Source organism: Antrostomus carolinensis, unplaced genomic scaffold (assembly GCF_000700745.2).
Source record: "Antrostomus carolinensis isolate BGI_N321 unplaced genomic scaffold, ASM70074v2 scaffold7232, whole genome shotgun sequence".
Lineage (NCBI taxonomy): Eukaryota > Metazoa > Chordata > Aves > Caprimulgiformes > Caprimulgidae > Antrostomus > Antrostomus carolinensis.
This window is the reverse complement of record NW_010300095.1, coordinates 9,053-30,065: the sequence shown is the minus strand read 5'-3', so window position 1 is coordinate 30,065 and position 21,013 is coordinate 9,053. Positions and strand designations below refer to the sequence as shown.

The 21,013-nt window shown below is 41.0% G+C and overlaps 1 protein-coding gene across 1 annotated transcript; it reads left to right on the top strand.

Annotated features, from left to right (window-relative positions):
* Positions 1 to 309: 309 nt before the first annotated feature.
* On the top strand, positions 310 to 14,211 carry LOC104518331 (BTB/POZ domain-containing protein 7; the record flags this gene model as incomplete). Its single annotated transcript, XM_010163003.2, has 9 exons — positions 310 to 518; positions 1,912 to 1,987; positions 3,852 to 4,012; positions 4,322 to 4,465; positions 4,707 to 4,820; positions 6,348 to 6,537; positions 10,249 to 10,427; positions 11,117 to 11,545; positions 13,179 to 14,211. Coding segments are annotated over 9 exons (2,309 nt in total), but the record flags the coding sequence as incomplete, so codon positions are not given.
* Positions 14,212 to 21,013: the final 6,802 nt, after the last annotated feature.

Below are 21,013 nucleotides of genomic sequence, written 5' to 3'. Positions count from 1 at the left end.
CAGGGGATAGGGGGGATGATTAGGGCAATGGTCAGGAGGCTCGTAGGTTGAGATAAGATTGTTTAATAACAGAAATAAAAGAAAGCGGACCTAGTACGGACCCTTGAGGGACACCACTTGTCACCATCTTCCATCTGGACATTGAGCCATTGAGCCCTACCCTCTTGATGTGACCATCCAGCCAATTTCTTATCCACTGAACAGTCCACCCACCAAATCCACATCTCTCCAACTTAGAGAGAAGGATGTTTTGGGTGACAAAGTGCTTCTGTAACAACATAATTGATTTTTGCTTTTTTTTTTCCCTAGGCTGTGAAGATATTATTGCTGAGAGCATCTCACTAGACACCTTAATTGCCATTCTGAAGTGGAGCTCTCAGCCGTACGGTTCTAAGTGGGTACATCGTCAAGCACTACATTTCCTCTGTGAGGAGTTTACCCAGGTCATGACTACAGATGTCTTCTATGAACTCAGCAAGGACCACCTGCTCACAGCTATTCAGTCTGACTACTTACAGGTAACCTGCGATGCAGAACAGAGCTGGTCCTGCTCGAAGCAGGGTGTGTTATACCATTGCTAGAAGTGCTTGGGAGTAGCTCATTTTAAATTGTAGTCAAGAAGGGGTTTGTGTGCACACTGAGCATTCCTTTATAATATATAAAAAATGAAATTGAAGTAGTGATTGAAGAAACTGTTTTGTTCTTCGCTTGTAACACAACCGGAACTGGTGGTGTTTGCTGTTGCTTAGAAGCCTGAACAGCTTAGAAGCCAGAAACAGCTGCGAACTATTTTAAACAAAGCATTTCTGAGCCTAACGCTCGCCTTGCATGTTTCAGTGTTTTATAAAAACTATGTGGTGGTAGTAGTTTTGCTGTAACAACGTACATCCTAGTTGGGGGCAGTGGGAGCTAATAAACTAGTAATTGTTCAGAAGGCTTAATTGATTTTTTAAGGGAAGTATAAACATAACTTTTCTGACAAGTATTGCAGAATTTCTTTTTTTATTGTGACTTTCCTTCAGTGATTGTGTGGTTTTAGGGAGAGGAAACCATACTGACTAATAGAAAGCTTGTGGATTTTTACTGCCATTTCTCTTCAAGGGATATATCTTTATAATAATGACAAGCCTTTTATAACTTAAAGATGACTGGATTATTTTTTTTTATTGTATCCTTCCCAGTCTTTTTTTTTTTTTTTTAATAGTATAAAGTGTTAGAGGTTGTTTAAAGTGTTTAAAAAAATTTGTTCACTTTAAGCATTTCAGGAATCACAGTAACAGTACTGTTGATGTTACATAAAAGTGTGTGTTATTATTAAATTTCCTACCCTAGCTGTTAAGAAATTAAATAGATAAATTTTTCAGTGCATGATTTTTTTCCTCTAAAAATGTTGAGTGGTTAGCACATGTGTATAGGTATGAACAAAGTAAAGTTGCTTTGTTTGTAGTGTTACTGAAAATCTTTCTCTTCACTGAGGTTATAATTTAGTTGGATTATTTTCCTAGTTTTTCAAGCTGTGCAGATGGTGAATTTGTAATGTTAAACAAGAGATCCAACACTCAGTGTTAGAACTGCTCCTTTTAATTAACGCTGATCATTCAGATTTTTAATACCTGTAAATTTTCATGATAGACAAAACTTTTCTTCTGTAGAAATTTTTTTTTCCCCTTCTGAGAGATTCAGTAAGTGACACGAATCTAGAAATCGTGGTGGTGATATACCAGTAGTACTACCTTAAAATATTTGGGGGAAGTGGTGTAGCAGATTGTAAAGTACAAATACTTACTTCACTCTTGGTATAGTTGTGTTTCTTTATAACTGTAAAAGACCTGTGTATGTGACTTTGTTGTTTGGTTTCTGTGTAACCTTAAACTAAGCATACACAGATTGATGACTTTTTCTTTCTACCAGGCAAGTGAACAAGATATTCTTAAATACCTGATTAAATGGGGAGAACACCAGTTGATGAAGAGAATAGCAGATCGGGGTAAGGATCCTTTAAACCACACCATACTAAACCAAATAAACCAAAATGTATGGAAGTTCTTTTTTGTGGGTAATCTGTAACTTAAGGAAATTTAATCTTTGTTCATAGTATGGTCAAAACTAAACAAATGCACTTTTATAAAAAAAAGCTTTTGCTCTGTAAAAAAAAAAAAAAAAAAAAAAGAATGCAGGCATTCTGAGGAAGCTGGGATTGTTTAACCTCAAGAATAGAAGGCTTAGGGGGGTTCTTAGCAAAGTCTATAAATATCTAATGGCAGGAAGTAAAGGAAATAAGAGGCACATTCTTCTCTTGGCACCCAGGACAGGATGAGAGGCAATGAGGCATTAACTGAAACAGAGGAAATTCTATTTAAATGCAGGCAACTGTGAAGATTCCAGATCAGACACAGGTTACCCAGAGTAGTTCTGGGGTCTCCATCCTTGGAGATGATCAAAACCCAACTGGACATAGTCATGGGCAACCTGCTCTACTCTGCCTGGGGGAGTGTAGGCAGAGGGTGGTGGTTGTGTCCGAACCAGACTTCCAGAGACTCTTTCAACCTCTACAGTTGTCTTTTGATTTTTAAGCCTGATTGATTTCCTATTGTTTCAGAATTATTTTTCTTGTAACTAATCCATCAAATAAACCCCCCCCTGCAGTATCTTTTACTTTTCTATGCTCATGCAGGCTTCTCACAGTAGTCTTATTCTTAGTTTACTGTGTCAACCTCTCAGTTTGAGTACATTTCACCCACAGAAATCTGTGGTAGTGAGAAACAAGCCATCAAGTGGCATCAGTATTTTTCCTAAAGTAGATGTAAATGTATTTTTATTAGCTCAGATGCATATAATTGCTACAGTGGTAACATCAAGAGCAATCTCACATGTGTTGGATGTGGGAAGTAGGTTAAATATATATTTCCCAAATAACAAATGTAAGTAGCCCCGTAGCCCTCCACTATCAAAACCGTGCCACACAAACCCAATACAAAGAGCTGTGCCAAGTTCTGTCTGATTAGGGCCAAATTTAGTCTAGTAATTTGGTCTAAAATCCTCAGTGATGCTCTTGATTTTGCAGCTCTGAAAATGTGGCAGTGTCATTCAAATACCAGAAAGCATTAGAAATTGTAATGGGCTGTGGACAAAATTTGAGCTGCCTGCATTGATGGGAGGATGGGTGTGTTTGACAGATTTCCTCGAAAGGTGAAACTAGTCAGGTTGGGCACAATACCTAAAATACCGGTGAAGGTAGTTAACTGAGGAGGGAGAATGACCTGAGAGTGTAATATGTTGTTCTCTTGCAGTCTCTAGGAAGATACCTGCTCTTGGCATAGATATTCTGTGACCATGAGAGCAATTTGAATGGGCTTGGCAGAGTTATTACTACGGTGGGTTACACAAAGAGGCTAAAATAATTTATCCCAGTGGACTCTTCAGGCCTTAACTTGTAGAAAATAAGTCTCTGAAAACTGGTGGGGAAAGAGAGGGGAGCTGCAGGAGAGAGTCCATGGGGGAACTGGGGAACTGCTAGCAGGGGGGTACAAACGTTTTCATAGCATAGCTCTTGGTAGAGCTTTATAAACATTTACCTCAAAGACTATTTTTGCATTTTCTCCCTGGTTTATGCTTTGAAACTGACAGCTGTGCAAATGACCCATGCTCCTGTAAACTGAACCTGTCTCTATGGATGCTTCATATCAGATTTTAAGGCATGAAATAGTTTTGTGGAACACTGCTGATGAGCACTGTAGATTTAAAATTAAAATTTTCTTTCCTTTTCTGTAACTTCCTCTAAGCCCTGTAACTCCCACTTTCCTATTTAAACTTTTTGATGTAAATTTAGTATTTCTCGTTGCTTCCCACAGAGCCTAATTTACTCAGTGGTACTGCTCACAGTGTGAACAAAAGAGGTGTGAAGAGGAGAGATCTTGACATTGAGGAGCTGAGAGAGATCCTGTCTCCACTTTTACCTTTTGTCCGCATTGAGCACATCTTACCCATGAATAGTGAAGTACTGAGTGATGCAGTAAGTTAGTCTCATAAAATACTATCTCTCAGTTCTTTGTACTTCAGATTATACAACGTTGAGGTTGTTGGTTTGTTGTTTTGGGGTTTGGTGTTTTGGTTTGGTTTGGTTTTTTTATCCCTAAGGATTAGTTCCTAAAGTGTTATCACTCAGAGTAGTACATGTATAACTTTTTCTGGTTAAATTTTCTGTTCTTTAAACCTATCAGAAGGCTAAAGAAAAATCACTAGTGTAAGAAATGCATTTCTTGCAAGTTTTTCCCATATTTATATTGGAAAAAACCATAAAACTCTTTCTTGATTCTTAAAGATGAAGAGGGGCTTGATTAGTACTCCTCCTTCAGACATGCTGCCAACATCAGAAGGTGGAAAGTCAAATGCCTGGCTGCGGCAAAAAAATGCTGGAATATATGTGCGGCCAAGACTGTTCTCGCCATATGTGGAGGAGGCTAAGGTAATAATCATTAATAACACTTGACTATTGTTAAATTAGAGTCAGCAGGGGTTTCTGTAAGCAGGGAAAGATTTTTTTTTTTTGTATGTTTTGTCTCTCTTTGCATGTACTGGCCTAAAATACTAACGTTTTCAATTTAACAAGACTTACAAGATTGATCATCAGGCTCAAGTCTCTAGAACTGGTCAGAAAAATTTCAACAAAATTTTTTTTTGTCGAAATTGAAATGTTTGCAAGACAGATCTTGATGAAATTCCACCGGAAACAAAGCAGCGTTCTGAGGGAAACCTCCCTGGTTTCCAGCCAGTTTGCCGGCCCAGCTCCTCGGCAGCCCTCCTGGCAGGCGGATGGCAAGGTGAGAGCCTGAGAGTCCCAGTTTACAGCTAGTCAGCAACCTTGTGCCAGGTCTTTCAGGCTCCTCAGCTCCCACCAGAGCTGGGTGGAGAACTGCTATTCCACTCGGCAGAGGACTCTGGTATTCAAACTCTTCTTGTTTGAATCAGAATGTATCAAAAATTCTTTCAATCCTCCGCAAAATGGAATAAATATCTTGTGTCCAATGTGACTGAAGTCCTTCGTGTCATGCTCAAGCAGTAGCTTCCCTATTTAGTATCTTGCATGAGGACTGTCAAACTGAAGATCTTGTAGCATCTCTGGTGGTGTCATTTGGTGACAGGGTGGAGATGGCTCTGCGTGGGGCAGAAACATGCCATGTTCTGTTAGACAGAATGCGACCCTTGCAGATTGCTAACTCATGCCACCACTTAGGGCAGCTCTGACTTAAGTCAAGAGCTCCTGAGTCCCAGCAGTGCAGGTGATGGCAGAACAAGAGGATTAGGGCAAGCTGTGCACATCGACATCACCTACAAAGTCTGACCACTGCTCTGGTGAATTCAGAGCTTTTGCCCTGTGCCTAAGAAAGAAAATATTTTCTATGCAAGTTGTCGTTGACATCCTCTTTGAGGGGAGGGGAGAAATCAAACTACTTTGCATTTTGGGCACAAAGGCTAGAGAGCACCATGTGGCACTAAAGCAGTGAAGTGCCACTAACTAGCCAGTTAAAATTTTATCTTTGTATCTTAGATTGTTAAAACTAACAAAAATGTGTTAAAGAACATGTGCTAAAAGCTTTGACTCTTCTTAGTTTTCTGGTATATGGTGTGAGAGTGCATTAGTGGTAATCTTAAAGTAAAAAATTTCTAAATTTCCCCCTCCACCCCCATCAGGATTCCTACTTGTTTCTATTAGTTTCATATAATGCTGTTAATATTTTTAAAAGTGTCATTAGCTGCTTAACCTTAGAGGGAGGACTTTAATTATCTGGTAACTATACTCCTATTCATAGTTTAATTATTGTGAAATGCAAAAATTGCAGATGAGTGATTTCTGATTTTTTTTGTTTGTTTTTTAACTCCCCTCTTACCCTCCAATTTTTGGTAGTAAATCCATTTCACAATAAATGAGTCTTAAAAGCATATGCATAAATCCCTTTCTATTCTTTAAGAATCTGAGGGCAACACATTTCATTTTCAGACTAGTGCCTTCTACTCAGTGGCACAGACCTCTAGGCAGTAATTGTCTGAGGCAGAGTCCAGAGGGTCTGGCCTCCAAGGTTACTTCCAATCTGACAGGTACAAAGTAAACAAAGCAGCCTTCCCAAACTTTATTCACCTGCCTGCTCTTGGCTCCAAAACTCAGTTCTGATTGTGACTCGAAAATGGAATAGAAAATGCTGTGGAAAAGCCAAATACTGTTTGGGACCTGGAAAAGTTACGGTTTAGACATTGCTAGAGTTGTGGCCTCGGGGACTGTGTTTGCAGCAGCTCCCGGCGGGGATGTGCGTGCAGTTGCCTTCATGAGGCTCTAACGGCTGTCGTTGCAGTCAGTACTGGATGAGATGATGGTGGAACAAACCGATCTGGTTCGTTTGCGGATGGTCCGAATGTCCAACGTGCCCGACACCCTTTACATGGTAAACAACGCAGTGCCGCAGTGCTGCCATGTGATTACCCACCAGCAAGTTAGCACCAACCAGTCCAGTCCTCCTTCTGTTATAGCCAACGAGATCCCAGGTAAGGCTGCTGGGTCACTTGCAGTGCCCATTGGTCTCGTGCGAGTGGATGGGGCTTTGGGCTGGGGAGAGGGAATGTGAATTATTGAATGTTAGGATTTCTTCAGAGAGTAGTACTGCATTATTTGGGCTTCTTCCCACCCAGTCCTAGTCCCTTTTGCTTTGACCTACTCTGAAGATATTAACTATTTCTGGATGGCATAATAAGTAGTTGAAGAGCAAGCTACTGGAGGGGGTAGTATTTTAACCTGCTTCAGCTGAGCAATTTGAAAAACCTTGGACTAGTTAAACTTACTGTAGAACACTTGCTGGAGCCTGGCTATCTGGTCTCAGAGTGGTTCTCAGTTTTCTACTTGGATGACTGGTTGATCCAGAAGGGTAGAAAATGGCAAAATACTGATATTTAAAAAAAAAAAAAAAAAAAAAAAAAGGCAGGGGAGCATAACTTGTAGGGCAGTCAGCTTAACTCAGTTTGCCAGAAAAATATTGGAAGTAGGCTAACACTTTTTGCAGTTTACCAAATCCACTTTAGCTTTGAAGTCAAGCCAATTTCATTCCTCTTATGTCAGAGTAAGCTTTTATAGGTGGAAGTAGATACAGTGTCTCTGGGCTTCAGGATGCTTTGTGTGACGTTCCCATAGGCGAGCCAGGGAAATACAGTCATAAAAATGTTGTAATATATTTTGTCATTTATGCATTTGATATTTTGGTGTCAAACTGGAAGAATGCATCTGGCGGGATTGCCAAAGCATCTGTCTGTTTCCACCTTTCCCCGGCACCATTAACAATCAGTGTGCATAGAGAATAAACTGGCAAAACTTGCAGCTGATGACAAGGTGGGAAGGTCAGTGGATGTTTTTGACTGCAAGATTAGGTAGCTAAATGTCCAACATTAAATTTAAATTCAGTGAAGAAAGTAGGAAACGTTATGCTTACATAGGTGTAGCCAGCCATGTGCATACGGTATGGCTCAGGGAAGCTCTGTGGAGAAAAGCCTGGAAGGTCAATATTATACTATTCCATAGAGTCATACTAAAATACAAAAACAAATGTGCCACAAGACATGTGAAGTAATTTGGTCTCAGATGGGGCATGGTGTTTAGCCCTTTAAGTGGCTGTACTGGGTCAGGTCAAGGATTTGTCTGTCTAGTGTACTATCCCCCTTCCAGCAGTCACCAGAAGTGAGTACATAAGGAAAGTGTAGCAGAAAAAGCACATAATTCCCTGTAAAATTCTGTGCAGTCTTCAACCATTTGCAGATCAGAGCTGTCCTATGGTGGATGGTGTTGCTGCATAGTTAGTAATTTTAAATACATTTTTAATCTATTAGCATAAGTCTTTCCTTGAAATTGTGTAAACTTTTGGCATTTGTTTTTAGATCAAAGTGTCATATTTCGGTAGATATGGATCCATTTGAGAGTCTGTAGAAAAGCATTAAAGATGTCATGCCACCAAGAAAACAGCCATCTTCCTCTCTCCACCACTCCCCATTCCCCGTTTCATAAGCTCTTTGCATATCAGTTGTCTCCCTTCAGTCAACTGTGTTGAAAGGTAATAGATAAACCGTTCTTCCAGATGCTGGAGTGGGAGCAAAAATAATAGGTTTCAACTGATGCAAGATAATTTAAGTTGAGTTGCTAGGAAGATTTGAAACACTGTTTGGTTAAACACTGCAATAAGATTTCTAGTAAGGTTTGTGGAATGGTTTTGATCTGTTTGTTTCTTGTGATTCAGGAAGAGACTTGATAAAGCCTAAAAGGAGCTTCTGAAAACTTCTGTAATTTGATAAAAGTACTAATTGTTTGTTTAGAAACTTAGAGCTGTGTCATCTCAGCAGTGCATTACAGTACTCAAATTTTTTTCCTCCTCTACAGAAAAGCATAAATATACTCACTATGAATTGAATGTATTTCATCATAAGATGTGACTTTTGTAACACTTTGCTCAAGCTTAGTTTCCAAAGAAGTGGAGGAAAAAAAAAGGTTCTTAAGGGTCTCCAATGTTTTATAAAAGTTCTCATGTTCTGAAAAAAACTGTCTCTGTTGGCAAACATGAGACATATTGACCAATCTGAAACTCCACTACAGCTTGGTTCTGTACAGTTTAATATATAGGAATTACTGCCAGCCCTTCGATATGAGCTGTGAGCCTGGACAGTAGTTGGAGCACAGGTATTGTGTCCTGGTAACTGCCTGCTTTGCTTAGTTTTGTAATTATCCAAAATAATTGATTGTTTTGCCAATGCCTTGTGCTCGGAAGGTAGATGGAGCCCAATTAATTTGAGGAGATTCAGGCATGTACCAAACCTATAACATGTACAGGAATCCATCCCAAAGCACAGATGGAGCACAGGAACTGCTGGAGGGAGAGCTAGCCAACATCACCTCCGTGCCCTTAGGCCAGGCTCTTAGACCAGGGGGCTCTTCACAACTTAGGTATTCTCTCTCCCTCCCTCTGTTCTTTGCATCTTTTTCATGAAAAACTTAAATGATTTTTTTAATGCTTACTAGTTTGGATAACTGCTTCAAACTTCTCTAAAATCCTCTTCTTTTTTTTGGTGTTAGCAAAATCTTTGTTATAGTTAAAGATCTGACTGCTAAATCAGGATGTTTCAGAACAATTGAAGTGCATGGAGGCAGTGTGGAAGACTTATTTCCAAGCCTGGAAGACTGGATAGAACGGATTATTTTCTTTTTTTTTTTTCCTTTCTTTTTTTTTTTCTTTTTCCTAGTACAGGAACTCAATTTGGGGGAAAAAATGTTTTGTACTACTTACACTTACCCTTTGTGTACCAAAGTAAACTTTGTGAAATTGGGACCAGTTGTAGTTGCGTGGTATTGAGTTTTTTCCTTCTCTGTAATGCAAATATCTTTTCACACTCTTCTTGCTGTCTGATCCATTTAACTTTTATGAGTTTTCATTGCAGACATCTGGTCATGGTAATATATAACACTTGTAAAGCTGATAAAGAATCAGATGCCAGGACTTAATGTATTCAGAGATCTGGATTTGTCTTCTCTTAGGATATGCACATTTTCCTGAGGACAGAAAGACCACAGAAAATAATAATCATCAAACTTCAGCAAGAAGTGTCATGAGAAAGTTTTGCAGCAGGATCAATACCCCAAATTATACATTATTTCCTTTTGGAAAGTTGTTTTAAAAAATTATTTCAATATGACTGCATAAACCAACATAATTTTAACAGGTTTATGTTGGCTTACAGTTTGTGGAATTTTTTTAGAATGCTCTTTCTGTAGTTGCATACTGCTATTATGGTCTTGTGATTATAGAATTCCACTAGAAGTGTGAAGTGTATGCCAAAAAAAATCAGTGAATTCTTTGCCTCTAGAATTCATGAGGGAACATTCAGTTGTTATTTAAGATATCCTCAAATCATAAAATTCCTGCATCATAGGGACTTTACAAAGAAGGATGTATGTGCCTCACTCCAGCAGCAGCTGGAAAAATGGTATGTCTTTACCATGTGTATGATATGTGTGTTATCCCATGTGCCTTAATGATGCTTCAAGGAACATGTGTAAGTATGTTCTTAGCAGAATGGTTCTGAAAATAATAAAAGCCAAGTCAGTCTGACATGAGATTTTTCTTTTTCTTCACAATTAAATCTGCCCATTGCAATCAAACTTACTGTTTCACAGTTCAAAAAGTAATCTCTCTTACCCCATTCTGTTCTCTGTTACCTCTCCAGTTCCCAACCTCCTCGTTGTAAAAGAGATGATCAGGCGGCTGCAGGAGCTGCGTCACACGGAGCAGGTGCAAAGAGCGTACGCTCTCAACTGTGGAGAAGGCGCCACAGTCAGTTACGAGATTCAGATTCGTGTGTTGCGGGAATTTGGACTCTCTGATGCTGCTGCTGAACTTTTGCAGGTATGAAAAATTGCTGTATAAGACCACAAATGCTTTGACTCTGTTCTGCTTGTGAATTGAATGTGTAATCTGCAATAAGAGAACTGCTTTGTGTGTGCACATGGGGGTGCAAAAATGCTTTGAAATGCCTGCAATAACTTAGAACTGTCCAAGTGCAAATTATTGCTGTTGCACTTGATGTATGTGATTTTATAAATGTATAAGTATTTTTCTTAAGAGTTGTTGCACCTCTTGTAAGAGGTGCTCTTACTGCCACAGATTTTGGGGACAAAAACAACTGCCAAAGAGCCAGTTGATTAGAATAGTCAAACCATAACTAGAAATCTAGATTATGATTTATTCTTGAATCAGAGAGGAGAAAAAGTCCTGATACAGTAGATCTGCTTAGTAGATACCACAACTGAGAAACTGGAAATCCTGCTTCTGTTTGTATGCTGATGTTAAAGCAAATGCATTTATTGGTCAGCTTATTCACATGGTGAATCTGATGCTTCTTGTCTTGTTTTTTTAAAAAACATCTTTATTCCATGGTAGCTGTAATCACCTCCGAGTGTTGGTGAGGTTTTAGGTGACACAATTAACCCATTACAGTACTTGCAGATTTCTAGTTCTGATCCTTATTAGTTCAGGAGATTTTTCTAGATTACTTCCTACTTTGTTTTGTTACGTGCTGTGTTTTTCCTCTGCAGAATCCTCACAAATTCTTTCCCGATGAGCGGTTTGGGGACGAGAGCCCACTCCTGACAATGAGACAATCTGGACGGTGTCGTGTTAACAGCACTCCCACTGCAGAAACCATGTTTACAGAACTGGACTCTTTTGTGGCCTTCCATCCACCATTGCCCCCTCCTCCACCTCCGTACCACCCACCAGCAACTCCTATTCATAACCAGTTCAAAATGGGCTGGAAACAAAGAATGCCAAGTCAGCATCCCTCCCGTTCCTTTTCCTACCCCTGTAATCACTCTCTATTCCACTCCCGAACCGCTCCCAAAGCTGCACCCCCTGTCTACCTGCCCGGAGTTAAAGCAGCACCTCCCGATTGCACTAACACTACAGGTCTGGGGAGGCAAACGGTGGCTGCAGCAGCGGCAGTGATGGCAGCTGAGAAGCAAGTAGTAAGTATTACGATTTCTCTTCCTTTCCCTGTCTCTGGCCACTCAGAGTAGCTTGTAGAGAGGAGCTGGAGAGAATTCTTATGATTAAGTAACTTTGCTTTGTTAAATAAAAGAGCATCTTCATTAGTTAGGAGAAGAATTTTCTACCAGGCTGGCTGTCAGCATTCTGCATCCCAAAGGCATGCCCTGATCCTGGGGAGGATGAATATTCCAGGGGCCAGGAGTATTATGGGGGGGCAAGTGAGACTTGCAAGTCTTCTGAAATATTATAGTTTGCTCTAGATTAAAACAAGGCATAAGTCAACTTCAGCAGTGGACTGCATGCTGTAATTCATGGGTAGAAATAGTGTGATGGTATTTTACCTATTCACAGGTAAGTAGTCCTGAAGTAAACATGCATATAAAGGGAACCTTTATGTGCAGAGAGACAAATGTGAAGGCCTTACAGCTGTGAAAAAGATTTCAAAATGAATGGGCAGGCAGAAATTGGTAATTGCAAATATAAAGGGGTTTGTTACAGCATTTAAAGACAATCATTATATTTGCTGAACTACAATATGATGCAATGAAGACGATGACCTATGACATACTGGACAAAGACATATATTTGTGAAGTACACAAAGTGCTAAGTAAAGAATTTGGTAATTTTTTTTCTGCTTGTGTCACACTGAAAACCTGCTCTTTAGATGCTGATTTGCTCTGGAGTTCTGAATGGAAACATAGATTTCTTAGAAGTTTTTTTTCCTTTAGTGATTGTCCTAAATATATTGGACTCCTTTTTATATTTTAGGTTAAAATATTTAACTTCAAACTAGAATTGTTTGCCATTGTTCAAGGGTGGTTTTTGCAGCATGTCTCTTTCTTTTGATCGATACTGACTTCGCTAAGGAAACTATATAGTGATCTTTTCCACATTAGAAATGTTTCTGCTGGAATGTTTCTATGAAACTGCAAGGAGAAGCCTAGGCTTAATATGGGTGATATTTTTGTTCTGTATTCTTTCTGCAATTTGTGACTTACACTCTTCTGTCTAGAAGACTAATATGCTTGTCTCATCGTAAGATTGCTTATAGGTGTAGGCAAGAAGAATGCCATGCAACAACCTCCATGCACTTTGTGGATGTAGTCACTGCTGTGGCTGATGCTCTGAGGCTGTTGTTTGTACACATACATGTGCATGCAATTAACTTACTTTAAAGTCTGTAGTGATGAAGTACTTGTTTTGTGGCTTCCTTGCACTGGAACTCTGTGCTGTAACAAAGTTCTACACCAAGTACCTTGTTTAGTTTGATAATTGCAAGTGGTTTAAAGCAGGCTTACCTTTTAAGAGTTGTGACCTTTTAAGAGCAGTACATTGTCATTTACTGCATATTCAAGACAAAATGCATTTAAGAAGGATCTATTACTGTGGCACAACAGCTTCATGGAGGAAAAGTTGTCTTAAGCTAGCAGGAGGGTGAAGGTTGGAGGATACATGTGTTCTTTAAACAGTGTAGGAAACTGGCAGGCTGAGGTTGGTCTAGACAAAGGTAGATTAGGAAAATGCCATTTTAAATTACAGAAATTGACCTAAATACAGTTTGGGTTTAGCTTTTGCTTTGTTTCCATGGACCAATTTCTTTTCTTTTCCAGTGTACTCAACCCTTGCTAAATGAACTGATGCCAGATATCGCAATGGGTGTGTCAGCAATGTCTTTAAAAGACAGAAGATTACCAGAGCTCACGGTTGACACAGAATTAAGCCAGACGGTTACGGAGGTAGGGCCTGGTCCACCCCAGCACATTTCATGTATTCAGAACAGACACATGCCCACTTCTCGAAAGAAACATGCAATAGAGCAAAAAATAGATGCTCGAGAGGAATATCCTGACTTCTATGACTTCTCTAATGCTGCATGCAGACCCTCCACTCCAGCACCCAACAGGCACAGTCCTTCACCTTCACAAGGCATATATTTTGGCCCAGATTTGTATAGCCACAATAAGGCATCACCAAGTGGCTTAAAGTCAGCCTATCTACCTTCCCAGATATCTCCTAAAAAGCAAGATGATTCTAGGAGAGAGTACCTGCTCTCCCAAGATGGGCACCAACACAGACAAAAGAATGAGCCAATACACCTCGATGTCTTAGAGCAACCTCCCCAGAGACTCGACTTGGCATTGGCCACCCAAGAAAATGCTGGTAATGGCCCAGTTCACATCAGGGGAAGAACGAAAATGGAAACAGATTTAACCTATGGGCTAACCTCCAACAGACCTTCACTCTCTGCATACACCTCTGAAATGCAAGAAGAGAGACCCAGCAGGAGGCTGGCAGATGAGGAGCCACTGGAACATGGAGCGCAGAGAAATGCAGATCTGGAAAGGGAAGATGCGGTAAGCAGAGGAAGGAGGTCTCCAAACAAACCAGACTTCCTGTATAAAAAATCTGCCCTATGAAAGCAACCTCCACTATTTCTCTGTGCCTAAGAGTTGTAAACATCCCATTCTCTGCAACTTTTGACCTGACTTAGGTCAGATAAATTCATTCATGCCAGCGGATAAATTCGGCTTCACTCACTTCTTTTGTACGTGCGTTGCTTTATTAGAGACGGCGTGTTATCAGTTTGGTTTTAATGCTGCTGCTGGTTTTATTTTGTGGAAAATTTTTTTTGAGCAAATTTAAATAAGCCTTTTTTTAAAGAAAGAAAAGAAAAAAAAAGCTGGTACCTTTTTTCTACAACCTGGTAGCCTTTTGCACCTCTACATCTATTTTAGTGTATTAGTTTTGTACTAATATGTTAAACTTTATTGTCACATTTAAAGGACTGTATTTTCATACTTTTGCATTTTCCCTTTCACCTGCCAATTCCCTGTGTGCATTGGATTGCACACTATGAAATGTATTTTCTTATGAGATAGTAACAATGTGTTTATTTTTTAATTATAGGAATTCCAAAGAACAGCACATCAAAATACTACATTTTTAGTTACATTTTTTTGTTTGTTTGTTTAGATCTGAAATCTTCCTGATTTTTACAACTACAGCAAGAATCCAGTCTAATGTTTTGCTTGAAAAGTTCTGGCAGCTGGTCTTATCCTTATATAGCAAGCCCACTTCAATAATTATGTTTGGGTTTTTAAGAGTCCAGGGGGATACTTAGGAGTCCAAATTCCAGTGAAATTCACTGGGATCCAACAGTCTGATTCTGTTTGCGTTCTGGTTCAGCTCTGACCGTGGAGAGCTCCATGATCACCCAGAAGCACTTACTAGACAGACTAGAATTCATTTGCCCATGCAGAAATAAATCTAGAAATACTGTAAAAATCGTAGTACTAACTTGTTCTTCCAGCTACTCATACGTGGGGGTAAGTGAAGACTGGAGCTGAGGATTCCTGCTAAATCCTGGAGTGTCAGGAAGACAAGGCGTAGTATCTTTGCTGTTGCCTGAATGGTAACCCTCCACTCGAGAGGGTTCTCTCTCCAACAGAGGTGCTGAGGTGACTGCTCATTGCCTTGCTTTCTCCTGCCTATGATTACAAAAGGGCTTCACTCTTAGTGACGTTGTCCAGTGTTCCCTACCTGACCTGAAGGGTTGCTGACTTCATGATTGCGGTTGTTCTGTGAACAAAATGAAGGTAAAGAGTAACTGCTCTAGTATCAGGAAATGTGTGAAGCTTTAGCGCTCTTCAGTTACACTTCCATTTCCTGACTTTGCTTTTTTTAAAGTACAGAAATGAGATTTGTCTGTTAACGTGATATGAAGAGGGAATGACAGTGATCTGGGCTGCCTCTGCCGCTGGGTTGAGGTTAAGCAATGAACCAGGTGGAGTGGTTGTAGTTACTAAGTGCATCCTTAATACTTGCCATGCAATTTTTACCACAGATTGATTGCATTTAGGATAGGGATCTGATGCCACTGCAGTGTAGTGATTACTGGTAAAGGCCTGTTTGGGTTTTTTAAAATGCAGTTTCTATAATGAAGAATTTCTCTGTAGTAGAGAACTTCACTCCCAGGTGTGACCTAAGGACTACTTTAGTTTAGGCTGAGTTGTTTCCTGCAGTTCAAAGTCCTTAATACTGTTGAAACAAATCTTGCTGCAACTTTGCTTTTAGTTTTAGTTGATGGCAGATTCTTACACCTAGCCTGTTTCAGTAAGGTATGCAAGGCCTGGTAACATCACAACAGTGTTATTGAAATATACTGACTACTGCATTGCCAAACTACCAGGTAGCTTCTAGATAAATGATGATATGGGTGTTTGAACCAATAAATCCTAATGTCTTCTGCATACACATCTGTAGGCCTCCTGCTTCTGTCTGCTCTGCAGACACTCCTTTCGAGATGCAGCCATGTAGGACTGGAGGAGAAGCTTGGCTAAACTGCACAGGTGACGTGTCTTGTGGGTGAGGGGAGATGGTTCCCCCCCCCCCCCCTGTCAGCCTTTTTGATCTGGCTTTTCTGACCACAGTCAAGACACTTGGTGGTCTTGGCCTCATCACCAGGATGCAGTATTTCCACGGGACTGCAGTGTAGAACATTGTTAAATGTAAGAAGGTGTCAGTGGGGGGACGGTGCTGCTGCAGGTTGGGGACTGAGGTTCACGGGGTTTCTTCTGAAGATCTGAGCACAGTGCTGTCTGACTGCGTAGCTCTAACGAACACTTGGGTCTCATGCTCACCAGCACTAGAAGCATTCACTTTCATCACACAAAACCCCTGGAACTCCCCGTGCTTGTGTCGTATGTATGTTGGTAGCTTAATTACAAAAAAGTCGTAGCTGTCCTCAGAAGACTTACTATCCTGAATAATTTATTTGTACCTAAAATGGACAGGTGTACTTCAAGAAAACTGTTGTAGTTACCATAGTTCAGTGTGGCACTGTGTGCCTGGACAGAGATGGGGCTGAAATCTACAGATGGAACTTTCAAGCTTGAAATTTGTGGAGATGTGGTGATGAAGACTGAGAAGTTTTGAGGTTATGGCTTGAGGGAAATCATGGGATGCCTTGGCTTTGGAATGAGCTGGTGAGAAATGCCTCTGGGGGAAACATGTCTGCATTTTAGAATATAAAATTGCTTATAAATTCTCAGAAGCTGAGCAGTATTAAAAAGAGAATAAAGTGTTTAAAAGTAGATGCAAAATAAAACACAAGTTCCTCTGAGGCCACAAAGACAATCAGGCCATGTAGACAATCTGTGTTTTCACTTGTATATTTTGAGTTGGGAAGAAGATAGTGGCTGATCTGAAGTGGAAAAGAAGGATTTGTCAAATTACTGGAACTGTATTTTTGTGTTCCAGCGTAGGATTTCCTACTTAGTTGGATGTGCAGAGGGAGGGGAGAGAGACCATCTTTATTCCTCACAGAAGCATTACTCAGAAGCTAGTGTTCCTACTACATCTCACTCGCAGAACACACGTACCTGTGCTACCTGCCACTCCTTCTTGTTCTCTGTCTACTAAATTTTTGGCGCGTAAGCTCCTTGTTTACATGAAGCACTTTCTGATTCAGCTGGAAATTAACATCTTTTCCTCTAAATTTGATGGAGATAACAGATTACTGACTATATTTTGCTTGAGGGTAGAGGTATGAACATCAAGTTTTCTTGGATGAGGAAGACTCGTGCTCCTCATTCTAGTAAAGAGGGAGCTCAGACTTCAGTTTAGTGAGCAACATGCAAAAACTTCTTACTTCCCTTTCCCTGACCCCCTCGTTTCATTAATACCTGGATGAATAACTTAATTCCTGAGAAATTCTTCCTTTGAAATATTTTGTTGTTCCACAGAGTTACCGTAGTTGTGTGATAATAACTGCTGTGTTGATTGGCAATTTCTTGATGTATTTTTCCTGTTCTTGAAGAGTTTCATTTCTGAAAGTTAAGGCTGTGGCCCACCTGTACTTGTAAGCCTCGGGTTTTGGTCCTGGAATGTCCCAAATGTTTGTCTTACTGATTCCTTTGGTTTGGGTTTGTTGGGGTTTTGGGGGGTTCTGGTTTGTTTGGTGGCTTATTTTGGGGGGGGGTTGTGGGGTTTTGGGTTTTTTTGTTTGTTTGGGGGGTTTTTTGAAAGAATACTCATGCTCATTGAGGCACTGTTCTTCTAATAATTATATGCTTCTATGGTAGAGGTGGTGCTGAGCTCTGCTGAAAGTAGGGAACAGCTGAGAGAGAAAGTTCTGAAACTGTATTTGAGGTTTCTGTGATTATCTGTACAGCCAGAAGGCAGCCCTGCCTTCGGCAACGTTATGGTTCTGTTTCTCGTCCTTGTGTTGTTACTGGTATAAAGTCAAGTGCCTTCAATGCTAAAGGCTCAGAAAACTTTCTTAAACTGACTTCATGTCCTATGCAAGTGTTTTTTTCTACAACCTGCATAACCAGTACTTTGTAAAACTTGTTTACGCTTCAATGTACATAGTGTTTTTTAAAAAAAATAGTATTTTTATTTAGGTACCTCCAAACTTGAATTCTAGTCTTGTGTGATGCATTGTAAAACAATACATTTCTCTTTTGAGTACCATTACAGTTGTAAAAAGGTTTTCACTGGTTCTATTTTTCTACTGTTGCTGAGAAGCATGTAACACTGACTTTATCCTACGTATAGTTGGCATTTCAAATAAATGGCTTGTATAGAACCTGCTTGTGTGATTTCTTCCACTGAACTGTTACCGGCAGGCTCACTGGTGGAACCTGCTGTGCGTGTCATTACTCCAGAGGGGCTGTGACTGATGGCTGGGGGGGAGGAGTGGTTTAACCGGAGCTGCAAGGTGGCCTCTAACAGCAAGAGCTCTTAAACCTGACAAGGTTTGTTCTTCCTTCTGGAAGAAAGCACACAATAATGCTCTGAACGTCGAGGATATGATACCAACCAGGGTAAAAAGAGGAATTCAAAATCAGTAGCACTGTTCAAACAGCTTATTAAAAAGGAAAAGCCTGTCAGTGAAATAGTTCAGTGAGTTCTTCTGGCCTAGAGCTTAATTGTCTGAGACTTCACTATTAAAGGCAATAGGCAGTGGGACTTAGCCCTTGATCTAGGCAGGGTCTGTTTTCCCAGCATAGCAGCTAGACAAAGATGCTCATTAAGTACCCAGCATTGTCTTCTTGAGTTGCAGTTATCCTGCATCAGCTGAATATTCGTTACATCTCTTCCACAGAAACAAGTGCTTCTCTACTTCAAAGAGAGGACTCGAGTTTAGAAGCCTGGCATCCAGCAGCAGCGAAGCCTGACTAGTCTCACTGTGATCTACAGCAGCAAAATACTGGGGGTTACGTCCTGACAGGAACATAACCTGACAGGGGAGGGGGTACGAGTACTGTATGGTCTTAAATGTTAATTATTGACACCTTCATTCCCACATCCACAAAAATGAGGTTTAGGAGCAACTTCCTAAACTTGACAAATTTAACATTTATTGTTACAGGTTTTTGTTCATTTTGCAGCAGAGTTCCTTTATAGAAGAGAGGATGCCTGGAGGAAGAAAGCACAACTGCGTTAAAGACACTGCAAAGGGGGGTTATGAGGGGCTGTGTCCACTCTGGGGAGACCCTGCTCCGTGGCTCTAGGACATGCTGGTGCCAAGAACAGATGATGCACAGTGTCAGCACTGACCTGTGGTGGGCAAGTGTAGCTGTAACAGCTCCTTTTTGTGGAAACTGCATCCTTGGTTCAAAAAACTGCAGCTCCGCCCTCTAGATCGCACTGTGGTCACTGAGCCCAGCGAGGGGTGGGACTGGGCCCCGCTGTAGCACTGACCTGCACCCTGGCAGCTGTTGCTGCTGCTTTATGGACTGGGGGAGGGAGGATGCCACAACTTAGAGAGCCCAGAGTGCTGGTTCCAGGTGATGTGAGCTCTGAGCTGGAACACAGGACAGCGTGTGCCTCTGGGCGCCTCCTCCCCTACCCCTTCAGTGAATTATGTGCCACTAACTGCACTACAGAGGAAATGTCATCCTGTTCTGCTTTTTCTCCTGCTCAAAACTGTACTTGAAGGAGATGCCAGCCCTTGTTTCACACCTGCCTGTAAAGGCCTGGGCCAGGGTGGAGGCAACAGGCTCAGAAGATGGACCAGGCTGGGCTTGGCCCCGGGCTTGACTCAGCTCCTGTGATGTGCCTTGGCCACACAGCTAACAGGTCCTCACTGCGCTGCCTGGTGCCTGCCTTGATCTTGGACAGCAACAAAACACTACAAGACAGTACAGATTGAACAGTTATTTAATTTTTAGATATTGTGGTTAGATATGCAGTTACAACTCCCGTAACATTTGCTACAAAAAAAGCATATACAATACCCAGAGTTAAATGTAAAAGCAACTCTATATAGTCATTTTGCAGGAAACAAACCGATGAACTGAGCCTCTGTGCTAGAACTCGCTGCTGTAAATAAAGCTGGCAGAAAGAATTAATAGAATGATAGACAAAAGTGATTTTTCTTCTCAAAAGTCATTAATGTGGAAGCAGAGTAGTACCCCATGGTAAAGAGGTCCTCCAACTCCATAAAGCAAGAGTTAAAAACTAGAACTTTCTTAAAAGTATGTCTTGGGGTTTGTGGGTAAAGAAAACTAAAAACTACAACATTAGGCTCCAAACTTATGAAAAGTCAATACTTAATTATAGCTAAGTGTAGATCCTTAAGTCAGTGAAACATCTCCTGTTCCATAATTATCACAGTGATTATAAAAAGATCACATGCTTTATACTGCAGCAAAATGCTGCAGTGTTTTCATTAACATTACAAAGTAGAATAATTTGCAATAGGCTAGTTTTTTAAATCAAAGCACATCAAAAACCTTGTAACAAGCCCCCTTGGTGCTCGATTTGTAATTTAGTACCTCCTCCTAGATACTGTTCATATTCTAGTGAGTGCATAAAATTAACGTGACAAAATTTTGCATGTAAAACATCATTGTACAATATTAGAAACAAAGGTTTTGAATTTATAAAAACAGACAGCCCACTCTGGTGCATCAAGCCTAACCTCTGACTTCTCGTTGTTCACCTGCCTAGGGAGCACTTCCACAGCCAGGAGTGAGCACGCAGGAGCACAGTGCTGTTGAGTACAGTGCTGTTGAGTTCACCTGACATGGCCCAAGCGTTAGAATGCCACTGCACCCAACAGCCACATCCAGGGCACCACAACGTGCGCCTGCTTCACCCTTCTGGGAGCTGTGCCTCCCTCTGGCTGGTAAACAGACACCTACTCAGGGAGCCTTTGCTAGAGTCACCGCACCCCGCAGAGATGAGGCAGAGCTGCTTGAAGCAGGAAAGCAACGCGCTCGTCTTGCAGAGCACAGCGAGCGCGCAGTCGCTGCCCGGCACGGAAGGGAGGGCAGGGAGACCCCACCCAGTTTCAGTGCAGGCACAGCCACAGGCACCCACAGGAAAACAGCTGAAAGGCTAAAGGGACACGCAGTGGCACGCTGCTCTTGTGACAAGCCATCCTCCTCCTTGGGACAAGGCCAGCTTTCACAGGAATGCAAACTGATCAGCACTG